We start from the raw sequence: 18,909 nt of genomic DNA on the forward strand, positions 1-18,909 counted from the left end.
CTTGCATGGGAAGTCCCCATTGTGCAGTATAAGATCTGCAGGAGAAGGAGAGTATATGATAGCCCACCGATCCCATTGCTGGGTGGTTCTGAACCAGGTGTTGTGTCAGTCCTCCACACTCCATTCTCACACCCGAGCCTGTTCCTTTTCTCTCTCACAGTGTTTGCCCTACCCTCCTCCAGATAGAGCTCCTCACCTCACCACTGTTTCTCCTCTCCCTCCTATCTCCACAGCACTGTTGTCTGGGACTCTGTCATAGCACAGACATCCTTAGGCTGCTAAACCAACCATCTCTTTAGGGAATGAGTAATCCAGGTCTTGGGAACAATGGGGACTGGGATGGTCTTGGCATGGTAATGACTATTGCCTAATCATCTTCTGACAGGCAATCAAAATTCTTTTAGTTCAGCATACTCCCTATGAGACATATCGTTCTGCACAATCGATTCCTTCTAGCATTTTGGAGGGGTGCACATATGTGTATGCATGTTTGTATATATGTATGTACCAAGCAACAACAGATCTTTGCAGTGATCCCTGCTTCCAAACTAAGAAACTAACAGAGAGAAAAAAAGGGAATGATCAAGCAATTGGTCGACAATTTACAAAGCTGCAAACACATTCTAGGAGCTACCATGAGAAGGGAGAGATGCAGGAGCCAGAAGAAACAAGAAGGCATCAAATCGCCATCAGCTAACCTTTGTACAGCTTGCCTCACAGAGCACACACAAACCCATCCCCACAAAAACTCTGTGAAATAGGCAGTCAAACCTATAATGCAAAGCAGACTACTGAGGCTCAGAAATATTATGGTTTACTGTGGATACTCCAGCTAGGAAAAAACACATCTAAAACTGAACCTTGCCTTTCTAGTGATCTTCTCCCTCAACTGGAGAAAAGATGCAAAAACAGACAAGTGGACCTAGATCCTATAAGCAAGTGCAGAGAATTGCTGAATATTCCCATCCATGGATGCTCAAAGGACATGCCACCTAGCCTGCCCACCAGAGAAGTGAGAATGCAGACCCAAGGAAGTGAACAGTGTTTATCCACATCACACAATTGAGTCCTGGGAATCCTTCACTTTCTGAATCAAACTCTTGTTCTCTTTCCACTGCTCACTCTCAAATGCAACCCAATCAGACAGGAACTGCAATAGTGCCAGCCAGCCATGTCCATCGCCCCCTCCAATGTCCTCAGGATGGTGGTGGATGTGTGGGGCTATAAAAGTCCATGTTGGATAAAAGTATCTCCCTCCCACCCTCACTACTGGCTTATTTATAGAGTCTGCCCTTACCAAGGGCAAGAGGCACTAACTTCCGTAGGCATGGACTACATGTTAGGAGCTACATCTCATTTAAATGTCATGAAAAGTCCTCGGGCTGGTAGTTATTGGCTTCATTTTAAAGAAAAAAACAGCTTAGGTTCATAGAGGTGAAAATGTATGCCCAAGGTCACCTAGCTGGTAACTGACAAGCCAGGTTTCTCCAGAGCAGGTTTCTCCTTTCAGCCTTGGCCTGCCTTCGCCACCTGTACCACCTACACCTTTCCTGCTTACCTGTCTCACAGCTTCACACCATGACCCTTCCACCTGTGCTTTGCCCAGACCACCCAACCCTCTTCTTCCTTTTTCCTCTCTGCTCTTCTCCGTTTCCCCCAGCTGACTTCTACTCTTCACTGTGAGGCCTTCCAGTCACTCTGACAACTAGCTTCAAACCCCTTCCCATAGTCAAGTTCTGAGGTCCACAGATGTCAAGTCCTGAACATCTGGTCCTGAATCTGTTTTCAGTCCACCAGGACTTGAGAGCAAATGTCTTTCTCTCTGGGGCTCCTTTGGGGCAGTCACAAAGCGCAGATCTCATTTCCTCTTAATTAACATCATATAGGCCCTCTGTTGGTTTCTTTTCTAAGCTTAGTTACAAGTTACTCACTTGAGTGCACGTTGGTTGATGTACCAACTGGCTCATTTGCATGCATGTGACTCTGTGTGTGTATTTTCTGACAATCACTCCCCGCCCCTCAGTTGCTCAGTAAGCCTTGGAAAGCAAGACAAATCCTCCGTGTCATGGGTGCCCTCCTAGCCTCCTGCATGGTCCCCAGAATTTGAGGGGTACCCCCAGCAGTACAGGATAACACCTGCCCAAAGACTGACACACACCTCAGAGCTGATGGCAAAGAGGTTGCCCAAGCAAGCTGTGGGGCAGGGGCAGGTGTGGTGATGTTTTGAGAGTTTTTTGAGGGATGGCACTGAGAAAAGAATTAAAGAGAAACATGCAATGACAAGCCACCCAGCCCTGAGGGACTCTACCAGGGACGTGGGAGAAGGGAATTTCAGGGGAGTGGGGAAAGCTGAAGCCTGGGAGGAGTTCAGGGGAGTCACAGACAATGGGGAGGCGGGGTGAGATGTTGAAAGCTGACAGGCAGCAGAGGAGGGGCTGAGACTTTTTATGCAGGAGGGAAAAATGCAGAGTGAGGGGCAGCCCTCTTAAAGACAGCAAAGAGGATGGCCACCAGAAACCACTTGCAAGCAATGTGGGAACAGAACAAAGGATAAGCAAAAGGGAGCCAAAGACATAGGAGAGAGGCAGAAAATGTTGTCTAAGTCTGTGCTGTGGAATCAGTCAGACCTGGTCACATTCCTGATGGCTCATTTCTAGCTGTGCGACCCTCAGCAAGCCATCGACCCTCTTTGAGCCTGAGTTTTCTCTTTTGGAAATGGAGACTATCTCTACTTTCCAAGGAAACTGCAGGGTGCTGATGATAAAGAAAGGAAGGATTCTCTCTCATCCTTACATTTGGAAAGATCCAGAAGCTGATCTAATAACCAGGAAAAACTTTACAGTGAGCCCATTTCACTGAAAACACTGAAGGGGCTAGAAATGGAAGCTTAAGTTTTTGAAATGAGATCTTGTAAGAGAAAGCCATAGGGCCAGTAAAGTCCATAAACCTGTAATTGGGAGACTGGGGGCCCATCACACAGGAGTGATGCTAGGGAGCAAGGGCTAGATGAAAGGAACCTGGCTGGCACTGAGGAATATCTGCTCTGCAGGGTGGCAACAAGCCCCACAAGCTGAACACACTGTGACAGGTGGGGAAGCCAGGCTGCCTACTGACAGGCCCCCAGAAGCCTTGCCAGGCTTGAGACTGGGACATTCAGAACCGATTTTCATGCTGGAGAACCCACCAACACTCCGAGTTCCCAGCCCAGCCCTGCAAGAGAGCATTGATCAACTAGAAGACATCCAGGTCCCTGGACTGATCGGAAAGGTGATAAAACCAGGGCAACAAGTCCAACAAAACCGTGGGAGTTACACAGAACTCGAAGAGGACCACCTGGCTCTTTAATTTGAAGATAACCTCCTGGGCCAAAGAGCTGAGCACTTTAGGGTGAGGTGGCATTCTCATTACTGTCCCTTAGACCAACAACTTTCTCAGCCCAGAAATACACATCTTGTCCAAGGTCAGACAGAGTTGGAATTTTATTGAGCCAGTGATTGTTCCTGAGATAAAAATCTCTGCAGCTGAGAAGCTGCTGGAATTAAATTTAGATTTCCCATGTGGCCCGCCCTGCCACAGTTTCCCAGAGGGAGGAGCACCTGGCAAACCTGCCCTGGGATTTCACCACCCCAGTGTCAGACAAATGCATGGACCAGCTTTGCTCTCCCTCTGTCTTGTACGGATGTATGGATGGGGACAGAATAGAGTGCTCCATGGCCCCTGGAAGAATCACAGAGCCCCACACATGGTCTCCCTAGCTCTCTCCCAGAGACAGTGAAAAAACAAATGAGATAATGCATTTTGTACATGGTTTATAGAATTGTTTGTTGTTTTTCACTGTGGTGAGCTGGAGGTGAGTGGTGTTTTTTTCCTGATGAGACATCTCTCTGTCCATACCAGGAGACTGCCTCTGATGTCTCAGTACTAGCCTTCGTTGCTCAGAGCTGTAGAGAGCTTTATCTTGCCCAGAACATCAAACCAAGACTCCTCATCTAGACTCTAAGAACCCTTCCTTAACTAAATCTTCTCCTCCTGCCTTTATTTTCCATGCCCCTGCCCTGTGGCATCTCTGTTACAATATCCCCAGGATTTGGATACACTGTTCCCTCCATCTGCCCCTACCCTACCCACACCCACCTCTCTCTTTTTGAGATGATCAAGTCTTCTGAAAAGAAAAGTCAGGACCATATTTTCTGGGGCAATCTTAATTCCTGGACAAAAGCAGTTTGGGAAAGGTGACCTCTGGCTGGCCTTGCCTTTGTGCTTTTTCCCAGAGCCAACCTGGATTCCCTTAGAGCATCATATTCACATGCACAATCCCAGGGATGGTCTATCCTCTTCCTCTAATAGGTTTGGTGGTGCCAGAAAAGATAGGTTCATTTTATGATCCTAGCTAAGCCTTTGGCCTCTCCATGACTTTCTCCTTCCCTGGAATTATTCTTCTCAAAAAACATAGAGAGCAGAATTTGTCTTTTCTCAGGCTCTGCTACATGAACTCCTAGGGTAGCAAAGATGTGAAATGCTTCCACACACATATCCCCACCTATCCTTTACTCTCTCTCCCTCCACTTCCTGCCAAGTGGTTAGCCAACCTCTGCTTGAAATTTGATAACTCCCCAAGTGGCCTCTCCCATCTCATGATCAACAGAAAGGTGCTTCTTACATGGAGCCAAATCTTCTGGAGTTCCCACCTGCCCATGTATGTCATCATGTGGAGTCAACTCCCTTTTCTATGCAGGCTCTTCAAATCTTCACAGATAGCTGACACGTCTCTCCCAAAGACTTCCCTCCAGGTCCCCCAACCATTCCTCATGGGCCAGGGTTTTGATGCTCTACCACCACTGTCCTGGTCCCTATCCTCTGAGTAGACTCCTATTTATTACTGTCGTTGGCATTCAGAGCCCCCAGAAGTGTTCTGACTACAGAAGGGCCTCAGCAAGCTGTCTTCTTCCTGGTTCCCATGGCTGTCTTCAGCAGTCACCACGCCCTACTGACTCATGTATTCTCACGACAGCTGAACGAACACTGTCAATCATTTTTATGCTCACTGCTGTCACACATCTTCTCTGGGTAGCTCTTATGCTCTTAGTTTTCTACTTTATAGGACATTGCATCTGTCTTCCCTCCCTCTTCTTCCTTTTGGACAGCCCCTCTGTCTGCCTTTCCATCTCCCAACCTGCTTCCATTAGACCTGCTGCCAAGACAGGTGAGCTGGGAGAAACTTCTCAGAGAATGTCGGGTGTGCCTGGGAACACAACGTCTTATCAATATGGGTTGCAGTCAGATTTGAATGAATCCCATATCCAAATTCCATCTGTGTTTCTTCGGGGAACGAGAAGGCAGATCACAACTTTTATGCAACTCCTTTACACCAACTCAGAAATACCATATATGATAAGGTGATGGCTTAACTTGCTCCATTTTTAAATTTCTTGCTCTCCTTACAATATCAGTTAAAGATCTCCTGCCCTTTCTCCCTACTCAGTTTTGGGCCTCAGCTCCTTGCCTCCCAGCTCAATTTCTCTGGTTCTGCTGCTCCCTCTCACTCACACACATTTGCTGTCTCTTGTCTTTGAGACTCCTGTCCCACAGGCTGACCCCCTGTCCTTGCCCATACTTATCCTCGCTCTCTTCCCCAGCTCTGTGCCACCTTCCAGTGCTTCAGAAGCCCACCGGGACCAAACTTTCCTTCCCCATCACTGGCTCCAGCTGTGGGTCCCACTGCTTCTCTTCTGGTGAGTCTGACTATGTCCTCAGGAGGGTTTGCTTCACCCTCAGGCTAGGTGATCCATGAGACACACTCTGGCTTCTCCTCCCTCTGAAATTTTCTCTCCCTCACAATATGTCACCTGAGTTATGGGCATCTCAAGATTGAGAAACATGTTCACTCAACATTGCATTCCCAATGCCTAAGCCACCGCTTGCCACATAGTAGGAACTTAATAAGTGTCCCTTGAATGAGTGCGTAGTTGACTTTTGAATGATGGATCTCTTTAAAGATTAGGAAGATTATGTCTTTGAGGCTCTTCAAGACTGTGTGTTGTAGACAGGCATGGTGGTGCACACCTGTAATCCCAGCTACTCAGGAGAGAGAGAGGCAAGAGGAGCGTGAGTTCTAGGCAAGCCCAGGCAAAAGTTATCAAGGCCCTATCTCAAAAACAAACTTCAAACCTAACGGCTGAGGAGTAGCCTAACATGTATGAGGTCCTGGGTTCAATCTCCTAGCACTGGAAAAAAGATTGTGTGTTGCTTGTACAATACAAAATAATAAAAATAATACACCTTAACCTCAAATATGAATTATTGCAAAGACCTGAAGAAATTACTCATCTGACCACGTGGTATTTTGAGATCACAGAAAAATTTATTGTAGAAAAACCAGAAATGCCGAGCCTTTCAAGGTACAACTTTCAGTTAGGAAATGGTAAAGTCACAAGCACTCCCCAGGGAACCCAAATGGAGTCTGTGAGATGCCCCAACAGAATCATGGACCTGGAGGTGGTGTCAGGATTCAGCAAACAAGTGAAGGGGACTCCAAATCTTGGAAGCAAAGCCACACTCCCGCTCCCATCGGCTGATACTTTCCCCTTCCTGCCCCCTCCAGCACATCTCAAGCATCTTATAAGACCCCTAAATTAGGAGTCAAATCTCACAATGTGCTCTGAGCCACAGAGAACAGAAGGTAGAGGGACTTAGGAAGGCTGGGAACATACAGTAAACTGCCTGCCACAAACAGGCAGCTTCCAGACTGGCCTCGGATTGGAACCTTCCCAAGAACCAAGTCACTTAGCTCCTAGTTTTCCTCAGGCCCAGGTACCTGGATAGAGCAAAGCTGGGCTTCAGGTGCACAGCTAGTTAGGCCAGTCTCAGCAGGGCTGTAATGGAGCAGAGTTCAGGAAGGGAGGTGGTGGGTATGGGGCACAGGACAGAAGAACTTGACTGTTTTCCCATTACCCTCCTTCCTATCTACTGCTAAGAACCGTTCTCCCTTGGACAAGAACTGAGGTCCTCATGCCCACTGAAATACTCCCACCTGGGGCTGTTAACCTAGGAGATAAAACTTCTTGAGACAAAGAATCACACTCAGGACAACTGTGTAACCTCCAGGTACCTGGTGTAGGCAATGATCCACCCTATGAGGTTACAGACCAACAGTCAACTGACTCTTGGTTCGGAGGCCAGATTGCTTCCTGGGCGGATGATTATTTACAGAGCTACCCAGGTGCAGGAAAGCGCGGACATGGGGTTGGAACACCTAGCGTAGTTGACATTCATTCTCAAGATCCACATTGAAGATGTTCTATGCTGAACGAGACCTCTGGGTGTCCCCAGGGACAGGAGCAGGGGCCAGCCAGCACGGGGGGGGGGGGGGGTGGGGGGGGAGCCTGAGCGAGAATGTGACCGCAGGCAAACCAGGGGCCTTCCAAAGATAAAAGCTGCTGTTCGGGTTTGTCACCCTGCTTCCCCACCTAGAGTCGGATTTATTGTCAAAACCGCTGAAACCATCAGGAAAGGGTAAGTGAGCAAAGGTAAGTGGGGAGGGGGTGGGGGGAAGGCGACAGGAGACCGCTCTTGGGCGGCGTGCCGCGATGCCTCTACTCCACCATGCGCCTGCGGGAGGTGTTGGTGGAGGTCTGGATGATCTGCACGCGCGAGGAGCCGCCGCTCCTGCCGCTGCTCTTGTTGCTCGCTCCGTAGCTCCCGCCGCCGCTGCCATAGCCACCTCCGCTGCCCCCTCGGGAGCCTCCTCCTCCGTAACTTCCCCCGCCGCCGCCGCCTCCGCGGGAGCTGCCGCCGTAACCTCCAGAGCCGCCGCCGCCGCCGCCACCGCCTCCCCCACTGACGGTCACCTGGCTGCTGTGCACCGCTGAGGGGGAGAAGGACAGGGCAGACCGGTCAGAAGGACCAAGTTGCACCACCCCTCTCTGGTCCCCTCTTCCGACCCCTCTCCCTGCAACACAGTCTCCTACATCCTTGACTGGTGGCACCTGGCTGGCAAAAAGATACATTGGAAGTAGAAAGTGTTCCCACTTAAAAAGCATTCTTTAGACCTGTGATCCCAGGGAGGGCCTCAGGTAGGAAGATCAAGGTCCAGGCCAGCCCCTGGTAAAAAGGCGACACCCTACCTGAAAAATAACTGAAAGCACAAAGAGCGTGGGAGCATGTCTCAAGTGGTAGAGCACCTGCTTAATATAGTCGGCCCTGAGTTCAAACCCAAGTACCACCAAAAAAAAAAATTGTTCATGCTGCAAAAAGATGTCAGAACACTTTTAAGTAACACATGCTCCTTGTTTATATACTCTAAAGAGTTCTAGTCATTGTTGACTATTAAGTATCATAAAAGCTAAGATAAGCCAGGCACCAGTGACTCAAACCTGTAATCCTTGCGACTTGGGAGGCTGGATCAGGAGACTCTCAGTTCTAGGCCAGCCTAAAACCTCATGGGTGGCAAGACCTCACCCCCTCAAAAAAAGTAATAATAATAACCAAAGCAAAATAGACTGGAGGTACAACTCAAGTGGTAGAGTACCTGCTTTGCAAGAGCAAAACCCCGAGTCCAAACTTAATCTCCTCCTGCCCCCTCAAAAAAACTAAAATACTAGCAGACATGAAATTGTAACCATTTATTTCAGCAAAGTCTGCCAGGATTTGTGGTGATTTATTATTTGTACAGGACTGCAAACTAAAATGCCAGATACCAATTCCCTGCTGGTCTCCTGGCAAAGGGCCCCAGCGTGTCCTAGGTCCAACACCAACCACCCTCTGTTCCTAGACTCTGCTACTTACAGATGCTTACGTGGTCCTGCAGCTCTCCAGACATCCTGTAAAACCAAAGTATAAACATTAGCTAGTCTTGTGAAGCCTGAAGACATTAGCTGAAGGCAACAGCTGGGAGCAGAGATGTGGGAGTGAAAGGAAAGCTGTGGCCATGCCTCAGAAATGTGTGTGCATGTCAGAGGCAGGGAGCAGTGGGACCAGGGGGGGTTTTGGCACTTTCATGGAGCCTTTTAGCATTAGGCTCACACCTGGCTGCAATGACTGGATTGGGTATGGGGTCATGATGCTTGGGGAATAGGAACTAGTAACAAAGGTTTTGCAGCCCTATCCTACATCATCTACAAATCCCACATTATCTGACTAACTGTAATGCTTCTGCTCTCCTTAGACTACCAGTCTTCCTGAGAAACTGGAAAGATTCTCTTCTCTCCAAACAATCATCCCCACTGCTCCATGGCTGCATCCTCAGCTGTGGTGGGGGAAACACAGCTGTCACACCCACCTGCTCTCCTCACATTCCAGCAGCTTGCGATAGGTGGCAATCTCCACATCCAGGGACAGCTTGGCCCCCAGCATTGCCTGGTAGTCTCTCAAGAGCCGGGCCAGGTCCTCCTTGGACTGCTGCAGGGCCTCATCCATGTCCTGAAGCTTCTGCTTCGCATCCTGGAGGGCCTGCTCTCCTCTCTCCTCTGCATCCGAAATAGCTGAATGCATCTGTTCGATCTATGCCAGAGACAGTGGGAGAATCACATAGGTGTTGAGTTTCCAGATTCTGATCTGGCAGGGATTGAGGGAGGAAGTGGGTCTGGTCAGCACACCCTGAGCACCCCTCCTACCTGCTTCTTGACATTGCTGATCTCTGCCTGCAGCCTCTGGATGGTGCGGTTGAGCTCAGAAATCTCCATCTTGGTGTTCTTCAGGTCATCTCCATGTCTCCCTGCTGTGATCTGGAGCTCCTGGTACTAAGAGTCAAAGGCAGCATCACAGTCAGCACCCACTGCTCACTGCTAGTTCCTCAAGGAGGGGAAAGGTCTGTGTTGCTCACTCCTGGATAGTTCTAAAGTAACCTAGAGCTGTGGGCCCACTTAGGCACATTCACAGTCACACCCATATCAAACCTCTCTCACCTGAGCTGCAAACGCGTGCGCACACACACACACACCCCTCTAAACCAAGCCTCCTTCATTCCACCAGTATCTGGGCAGGCTCACATCCCAGCCAGACGAATCTGATTTTTGATGCCCTTTTACCTCCCTTATCACACAACCTAACCCTTCAAATTAGTCCTTACCCACACTGGAACCCCCTCACTTTTCCCACTCCACCAATAGTTCTTCCGATTTTTATCAGGGAGATTTTCTTAGCAGGCAGGATCTCCTGTCCTCGGAGACCCTCAGCATGCTCCACATTCATTCCCATTCTCCCTCTCTCTCTCTCTCTCTCTCTCTCTCTCTCTGTCTCTCTCTCTCTCTTCTCTCCTCTCATCTACATTGTACCATCAGTCAGAACTCTACCCACAGAATACGGCAAGGGGGAGGTGACTTGAAAGAATGTGCATTCTGATGTTTTCACTGTTGACTATCTACCTCCCCAGTCTGGTGCCAAAATCCATTCCAATCCCAGAACACCTGTCCTTGAGCCAATGAGACTGATCAGCAGGATTGGAGTTCTCCACAGATAATCCACAAAGCACATCACCAAATGCCAGGTAGTCAGACTTACTGACTGGGTTATCAACTCTTTGTCCCCTCAACTTCAGAGTCTTCACCATCCCAAAAGTCCAGGCCAATCTATGGTTAAGAAGTAACCAAAGACGTGCCCAAAAACATAGCTGCAAATACATTTATCCAGTAAGTGAGGGTGCAGTCTCGTGACAGAATACCATGGTGTTAAAAACGTTACAGAACATTTAGCATCACGGAAAGGCATTCATAAGTGATAAGTGAAAGAGAAAAGTACAAAACTATGTTTTAACAGATACAATTATGAGAAAATAAAAATGAAAAACTACATTCTAGTGGTTAAGACATAGGCTTCTAGTTAGCAGATTAATTATAGTTTAATTAGGCTCTTGCTAGTTACAAGACAGGGAAATTAGGTAATCTCACACTCTGTTATCTGTAAAATAGGGATAAGGAAATCCTTACCTCATGGGGTCGTTGGAAGAATATATATATGTCTGTGTGTTGTGCGTGGCACCTTTGAGTTCTCCATAAATGTTAACTACAAAGAACTCATAGAAAAATCTGGACATATGAATGGTGGTGATGAGATAGATAATCCTTATCCATAATTTCTAAAGTTTCTATCACAAACATGCTTTAATTTAGCAATAAGAGGAAGACAATAACAGTTGGGTTGGGGTGATGCAAGCTGAGAGGCAGAGCTCACCTTGGTCTGGTACAGAGCCTCAGCCTCATCCTTGCTCCTCTGCGCGATCAGCTCATACTCCACCCTCACTGCATCGATGATGCTGTCCAGGTCCAGGAAGCGGTTATTGTCCATGGACAGGATGACATTGGTGTCACTGATGTTGGTCTGCATCTGGGACAGCTCCTGCAAGACATGGAACACAATTGACTTCTCTCCTCCTAGAGTCTTAGTCTACCTCTACTGCTCCCTCAGGTTTCTCCAGGAGAGCCGAAGCCTGGACCAGAGGGGAGTCTAGGGGAGGTTGTCGGGGGGAGTTCTTTGAATTGCCATATGCTATGAGAGGTATAATGGGGAGAATCTTAACTTCCCCAGCTGAAGGTAATGGAGTGCACACTTAGCCTCCAGGGATGAGGAAAGAGCCTGAACTTGGAGCCCCCATGACACCATCTCTCCATCATGCCTTTCCTGCACTCTCTGTCCTGGTACCATCTTGAGCAGGGCCTTCTAACAGGTGCACTAACTCCTTAAGGCCACATGAGCTCTCAGAGGCAGTGGAAAGGACTCCAGATGTGAAGTCACTGACCAGCTGAGTGAACAGGTGAGTAATTTAATCTTTCAGTTCCTGTTTTCTGTAGAATGGAGATTCCCATAAGCAGCACTTCTTTTTTTTTATTATTAGTATATTCATATGTGCATACAATGTTTGGGTCATTTCTCCCCCATTTCCCTCACCCCCTCCCTTACCACCACCACCCCCACTCCCTCCCTTACACCCCCCAGCCCCTCGCTACAAGGCAGAAACTATTTTGCCCTTATCTCTAATTTTGTTGAAGAGAGAGAATAAGCAGTAATAGGAAGGACCAAGGGTTTTTGCTGGTTGAGATAAGGATAGCTATACAGGGAGTTGACTCGCATTGCTTTCCTGTACATGTGTGTTACCTTCTAAGTTAATTCTTCTCGAACTAACTTTTTCTCTAGTTCCTGGTCCCCTTCAGTTAAGCAGCACTTCTAAGACAGCACCCAGCCTGGAGTATGTATCTCCAAGTTATACCCCAGCAACAGGAGGGCAAGCGTGGAGGACCACATATCCCATACCCCTTCGGTCTGTCTTCACTCCCTCTACGATCCTTGTTGTCATCTCCTACGTAGTCTCTAACAGCCCTACTGACTCCCCAGAATACATGAAGATTTCTGGTTGGTTTTGCCACGATAGATCCTGGTGTTAAACCTCATGTCCAAGAGAAATTGGAAGCCACAAAGCAAGGATAACGTCACCTTGTCACTGCCCCCACTGAACCCTGAGGATTAGAGGTGAGGAGATGGCAGCCTCCATGCTCACAGAGTTGGGCTGACTGGAGAAGTGAACCCTTACTGGGTTATGCTGGGTTGCAGGTCTCCCCTCTTCCAGCCCATACCCTTGTGGGATGAGAGCAAAGAAAGAGGCTTCTCGTCAGGGCTGAACTCACCGTTTCAAACAGGTATTTCAGGAAATTGACCTCCGCAAACAGAATGTCCAAGTTGGACTGCAGGGCGGCTTTGCCCATGTAAGCGGCATCTGCGTCCTGAGCAGGAAGCAAAGATGGTGACTTCCCAGGCACTTTCTGCCCCAGTTCACCGAGTGGCACAGCAAAGTAGCAAAGCCTCTCAAACTTTGTTTCCTGGCCTCTCATTCAAATCAGGGACCTGCAAACAGGCTTTCTTGGCAGGCAGGAAATATGACACCAGCCTCCATACTGGGGACACTCATACCCAGCATCCCAGGTACCTCCCCATGTCCCAAGGTCACACATAACCAGTACCCAAAAGCTGTCACTATTTAATTTCTCTTCAAAAGCCTGAGGAGATAAGACTGGAGGACTCACACAGTGTCACACTTCCCCTTCAGTGTGTTTGGGCAGCACACACACCCAGAGGTCACCCTGTCCATGTCTCAGAGTATCATAGGGGTCACACACACACACGCACACACACAAAGTCCCTCTCAGGACTTCCCTTACCTTCTTCAGAACCACAAAGTCATTTTCAGAGCTGGTCCTCTTGTTAATTTCTTCCTCATACCTGTGGGGGATAAAAGCACCAACAAGCTGCAGGACTGCCCTCACCAGCCTGAGGTTTCTTCTCACAACACAAAGCTCAAACCTTTCTGTCTTTCCAGGTCAACAGAGGGATCAAGGACCCAACATGGAAACCCAGAGCCACAAAGATGTCCCCAAAATGCCCAGTTTTATTCTGATGGTCTACCTTTGTAAATGTGTCAAACTTGAACATTTTTTCAATTAAGAACATGAAGTAATAACCACTTTTTCTAAAATTTGTAAGAGAAAAATTTCATCTATAGTTCTGTACCTCCCCCCACACCTGCAATAGGAGTTTTATTTTTCCCTTGTTGACTCACACACCCTTGGCTCTCCAGTGGCCCAACACAGTAAGCAATCTTAAGAGAAGCACCTGCACTCTTATGGGGAGGAAGAGGGAGAGAGCAACCGCTCAATTGCCTTTGCCTACACAGCTAGTCTGCTGCTCTGATCTGGAATTCAACAGTTCCTGCCACCCCTACCATTACTTTTAGTCATCGCCAGCACTGAGTGCTTAGTACGTGCAGGCACAGTGCTAAGAACTTATTAAGCATGATTTCATCTAAATCAGAGATTCGCAAAGTGTGCTTGCTGATCTGCATTAGCATCACTTGGAAACATGTTAGAAATGCAAATACTTTCTCCATCCCAGACCTACTGGATCAGAAACACTGGGGTGGGGCGCAGCAAGCTAATGCATGCTAAAGTTTGAGCACCACAGATCCACTCATCACAACACTCAACAAGAATGGTTCTTACTACGCCCACTTCACTAAGAGAGATGAACTTGTAGGCAGGGCTTATTTGACTCCAACATCCATGAAGCTATCCTGCCCTTTTTCACTTAATGTAATTTACAACTGGCTGTCAGTACTTGCTACCAAGACTGCCACGTGCAAAATGACAACCCCTGCAGTTGTACAGAGCAGAACCTGCATGGCTACACCTAGTGGCTCTGGTCCCACCTCTCGCACATAAACACTAAAGCAGAATGTCTTCCCTCAGTGAATCCATTGTCCCCTTTTCCCCGTCTGGACCCTCACTTGTTCTTGTAGTCCTCCACGACATCCTGCATGCTCTTAACTTCCATGTTTTTGCGTGTCTGCTCAGCATTGAGAAAATCCACCTGCCTCCGCAGCTCACTGATGTAACTCTCCAAGATGGGCTCCAGGTTGTTGGTCCGAGTTGAGGTATTTACCTGCTGCAGTAGCTCCCATTTGGTTTGCAGCACCTGGTTCTGCTGCTCCAGGAATCGCACCTAAAAGCAAAGACCCCAAGTCCACTGCAGACCATGGGTCAGTTCAGCTGCCCCACAGGAAGGGAGACCAGCAGCCCTGAAGCACATCCAGGCCTCAGAAAGTAAGTCAAGATGGACCCTCCAGGAATCAGAGAGCTTCCCATTTCTAGGACCAGGACACACAGAAAGAATTGTGGTCAACTTGCCTAAATTTAAGGCCAACTTGCCCAAAATTGACACCAAGTGCCTTCTTTTGAAGGCACTTCACCTCCAGCTGAGTGCTACAACCCCTTACATCACAGAGTTTTCACCTCCACATTCAATTTATCCATGCCAACATAAGCAAAGTGGTGTTTCAGAGTGTCTGAAACCATAAAACTTCAAGGCTCCTTTCTCTTTACGGTGGCATGTGTTGTGTGATTGAGACAGAGGGAAATAAAAGAGAAGGAACAATTGTGTTGAGAATATTAAAGCTGAATCCAGAGCAAGATTTCTGGGTGCCCCCAGCAGCCAGCACCTCCTCTGCTGCCTGCCAGTATGGTTTTTCGGAAAGTAAACTCATTTAAAGGCTAATATAATTTGAATTTTAAAAATCAGTGTTGTAACTTCTTAAGAAGTTAATGTAATGCATTCTAGTACCCCAAAGTAAGAACTTTAGGTTTCCAGATATTTAGGAAACACTGAAGTTGCTATTTCCTTTGCAAGCCCCAGAAATAGAGACTGGATACCACCTTGCATTTTCACTACCTCTGCCCCCAAAACTGTAAATACGAAGGTTAGATATAGAGAGGGGGCTGGCTGTTCAGAACAAGTGCCTGGATTTTGTCATCACACAACACCCAGCTCTCACCTGCCTTCTTGCCGATTGCTCATGATGGAGCCTTCCCCTCCCACATTCTCATAAAGGCAGAGGTTCTGGCTCTGCACTTTGCTCAGGCACATGCCTGTGCACACACACACATTCACATACATACACATGCACATATGAAATTCACATGCACACAGTGACAAACACACAGATACACACACACACAACACACACCCCTCCAGAATCCAACTCATTCCTTCAGAGCTTTGAAGGGGGCAAACTTACTGTTTTGTGTGGTCAGAGAAGCACCCTGCAGACACTGCCTTAATGATGTGGCCCTGAGAAAGTACCCAGAATTCCCTTGCATCTAAGAGGCCAGGCTTTGTCAATTCCCTTTGGATTCTGACTAAGCTGGAAAATGTTTGCAGAGAGCTCTCTTTCTCATGGCTCATTTTTGCTAGCTTTATCAAAGCAAGAGATTGGAAAAGCATCTCCCATGGGCTTGTCAGCACATCTTGTAACACTTCTGTGTTATTCCTGCCACTTTCTATTTTTGCCCTGTGGTGGCACTCCTGAGGAGCATAGAAAAAAATATTTTGTTTTTTATTCACATGCCTATATTCCATGACCGTGGCATCATGGGGACCAAAAGAAAGAATCTGGTGGTAGCAGTTGTGGGTTGGAGAACCAGATCATATCAGGTCTTATGGGATTTTAGCTTTTATTCCAAGTGAGACGAGAACTCAGTGGAAGATTTAATATAGGAGTATGTGCCATCCTTTTAAAGGAGGGGTCTGCTGGGTGTTGAGAATATGCAGTACTGGACTGAAGGAAAACAGAAAGACCAGCTTGGAAACCAGGGTTATAAATCACTGTAATAGAAGCCTTCTCCCTTCCGGGCCAGAGCTCACATGGCTGAGGGACCTTTTCACATGGTCATCATAGGCCATACCCTTAGGGAAGGACAGAAAGACAAGGTTCCTTGCACCTTGGCCTCTGTCCACAACTCCTTGCTATAAAACTGGACAGATGCTCTTTAATATCAGGAACCATAATCCAATGAGAGTCCCAGATCAGTTTCCTGAAGTCTGTGAGCATTTCACTGATGCCAGCCCCTTTTCTCCCTGTTCCATCCTTGGCCCAATCTTGAACTCCTTGCGATTTCACCTCCCTGCTCCAGTCAAAACCCCCAGCCTCTGCCTGTGCCTGAGCTATGATGATATTCAGCCAGATTTCCCATCCAGAGTGATCAGAAGTGGCCAGAAGCACTTTGGTCTGTTGAACTCCCTTTGGGTGGTCTCTGGACCTCAATATTCTACTCCTTCTCCTGCTCACATGCTCTGTCCTGTCCCCAGCATTTGCCCCAACATCCAGCAGTGACCACTATCCCTCTCCCTCTGGACAAAAAGAAGTGCTAGAGGAAATTCTTCACCATAGCTGCCTGCCAGCTTCTGCATAGCAACTTGGACCTGAAGCAGAACTAGTCTGAGGTTTAATCAGGGCATTACAGACAAGGAGCTTCCATTGCTCTATCCTGCCTTTCCTCTTCCTGGATGAGCTAGAAGAAGAAACTCAGACAGAATGCCACATTGTGCATTACTGACTTTGGTTCCAAGGGAGACCCACCCTCCAGAGCATTCACCTAGCCCATGCCATTGGCCTTCCCAGCCTGCTGTTCATGCCCTGGCTTTGTAACTGCATGGCCACTTCTCTCCTTTTCCTTCTGTTCTGCTGTTTTCTCCAAGAATTTGAACCATTTGAAATTCCCTAAAAGTGTCATATTTTATGCCTCCTGATCCTTCTGCCTAGAAATCCCCTCAGCCCTGAGATCCTGTTTCACTCTTCTTCCACCTTTAAAGTTCAGGCCAAACCTGGGGTCCCCAGTGGAGCCCTCCCAGAATCCAGCATTCAGAGCTCATGGCACTTCCCTTTGAGCTACCATGGCCCAGAGAGTACTACACCTATTAATATACTTCCTATACTCTGCTATCGTTTTCTCCCCTTAGACATGGAGCTCCTGGAAGACAACTTATACACTAGTCACCCCTATAGCACCTGGCACAGTGGCATCTAATAGATGCTCAGTAAATATTTGTGGATGAAACAGATGGACAGATAGGTAGGTGGATTGATGGATAAATGGGTGAGTGGATTGATGGATGGGTAAATGGGAGTTGTGTATGTATAAATAGGTGAATATGGATGGATGGATGGATGGATGGATAGATGTGGCGAGGCAGATAGATGGATGGATGTGTGTGGATGAGTGGATGGATGAGTGGATGAATGTAAGTGGTTAAGAGGATGAATAGAGGATGAATGGATGGATAAATATGGTGGGGTAAGGGTAGATGGAGGAAGGAGGAAAGAAGAAAAAGATATATGGATGAGGATGGATGGATACATGCATGCATGCATGGATTGTGTGGCTGCGTAAATGGATGAATGGGTGTATGGGTAGATGGAAAGTGAATAATGATGCATGAGGCTGAGGTTACTATACTATATATCTGTTGGGTATCTTCACACCTCTTTTCTACTTTCCTGCCAAAAGGGCAATAGAAATAAATCCCCCACAAAGCCTGAACGAGCCTAAATACTTTCCTTATGTCCCAGGACATACATAACTGGAAGTGACTGTCATCATCAAACTGAAACAACACAATCTGGTGAGAGGTAGCAGGACACAAGATCCGCTTAGTCATTTGGTCAGTGACCAAAGACTCTACCTTCCCCAAAGGTGCTCACCTTATCAATGAAGGAGGCAAACTTGTTGTTGAGAATCTTTATCTGTTCCCGTTCCTGGGTCTTGATCCTCTGAATTTCAGGATCCACTTCCAGGTGAAGTGGCTCTAGGAGGCTCTGGTTAATAGTCACCTCATGGATGCCCCCTGGAGGAAAAGCAGGGCCAAAGCCCCCAATCCCCAAATTGCTAGCCCCAAATCCAGCACCCCTAAATACTCCATGGCCACCACCTCCAAATCTGCCACCACCTCCAAAGCCACCACCCCCAAAGCTGCCACCTCCAAATCTTCTGCCCCCTCCAAATCCTCCTCCTGCTCCCCTACCCTGGCAAAATCCACTGGTGCCTCTCCCCACTAGGTTCATGGAGATGCTTTTAGAGCCACCCAGATTATAGAGGCTTCTAGAACCAAACCCCAGCCCATAACCCCCATAGCCACCACCACCAAACCTCCCTGAGGACTGACACACAGACCCCACAGCCCGATTCCCACCACCAAAGCCTGAGGAAGACCTGATGCTATAGGCCCGCCTGCTCCTAGAGCTAAATGCAGACTGAGAACTAAATTGGCGGCTCATGGTTGCAGGAGCAACCAGAGGCACACACAAGAGTGAGGGCCCAGCTGGATAGAGGAAGAGATCAGGGAGGGAAGGAGCTGTGACTCCGTTGGAAGAGATCTGGCTCAATCCCTATATATACACATCTGCTGGGCTGGGCCCTTCTGGATCCTGGGAGGGGACTATTTGTTTAGCTTGCCTGACAGTAACATCTGTTTAAAACCTCACACCTATGTGTTGCAGAAATTACATTGTAGACAAACTTCCCTAACTCGATCATTTATCATTCATCTCTTACCACTGAGAGATGGGACTGCAATAATCTCTCTGGATCTAGTTGC

The 18,909-nt window shown here is 47.9% G+C and overlaps 1 protein-coding gene across 2 annotated transcripts; it reads right to left on the reverse strand.

Annotated features, from left to right (window-relative positions):
• Positions 1-7,530: 7,530 nt before the first annotated feature.
• Positions 7,531-18,688, reverse strand: Krt77 (keratin 77). 2 transcript variants are annotated; one of them, XM_020160209.2, is made up of 9 exons: positions 18,017-18,688; positions 14,267-14,481; positions 13,146-13,206; positions 12,615-12,710; positions 11,167-11,331; positions 9,612-9,737; positions 9,278-9,498; positions 8,785-8,819; positions 7,531-7,864 (listed from the first exon to the last, which is right to left on the reverse strand). In XM_020160209.2, the coding sequence occupies exons 1-9, from the start codon at positions 18,587-18,589 to the stop codon at positions 7,593-7,595; spliced, it is 1,764 nt and encodes a 587-aa protein (XP_020015798.2). In that variant the 5' UTR covers positions 18,590-18,688; the 3' UTR covers positions 7,531-7,592. The 2 variants fall into 2 exon arrangements, with proteins under 2 accessions (XP_020015798.2, XP_073939540.1); XM_074083439.1 differs by lacking the exon at positions 18,017-18,688 and adding an exon at positions 15,554-15,708.
• Positions 18,689-18,909: the final 221 nt, after the last annotated feature.

This window comes from Castor canadensis, chromosome 8 (genome assembly GCF_047511655.1).
Source record: "Castor canadensis chromosome 8, mCasCan1.hap1v2, whole genome shotgun sequence".
Lineage (NCBI taxonomy): Eukaryota > Metazoa > Chordata > Mammalia > Rodentia > Castoridae > Castor > Castor canadensis.

Bases quoted from the DNA above. Each gene is read 5' to 3' on its own strand.
- Krt77 (XM_020160209.2), bottom strand. From the start codon at position 18,589: ATGAGCCGCCAATTTAGTTCTCAGTCTGCATTTAGCTCTAGGAGCAGG. The intron at 13,207-14,266 runs GTGAGGGTCCAG...TATCCCCCACAG, and splicing joins GTGGAGGACTACAAGAACAA to GTATGAGGAAGAAATTAACA. The intron at 7,865-8,784 runs GTAAGTAGCAGA...TCTCCCCCTCAG, and splicing joins GCAGGACCACGTAAGCATCT to CGGTGCACAGCAGCCAGGTG.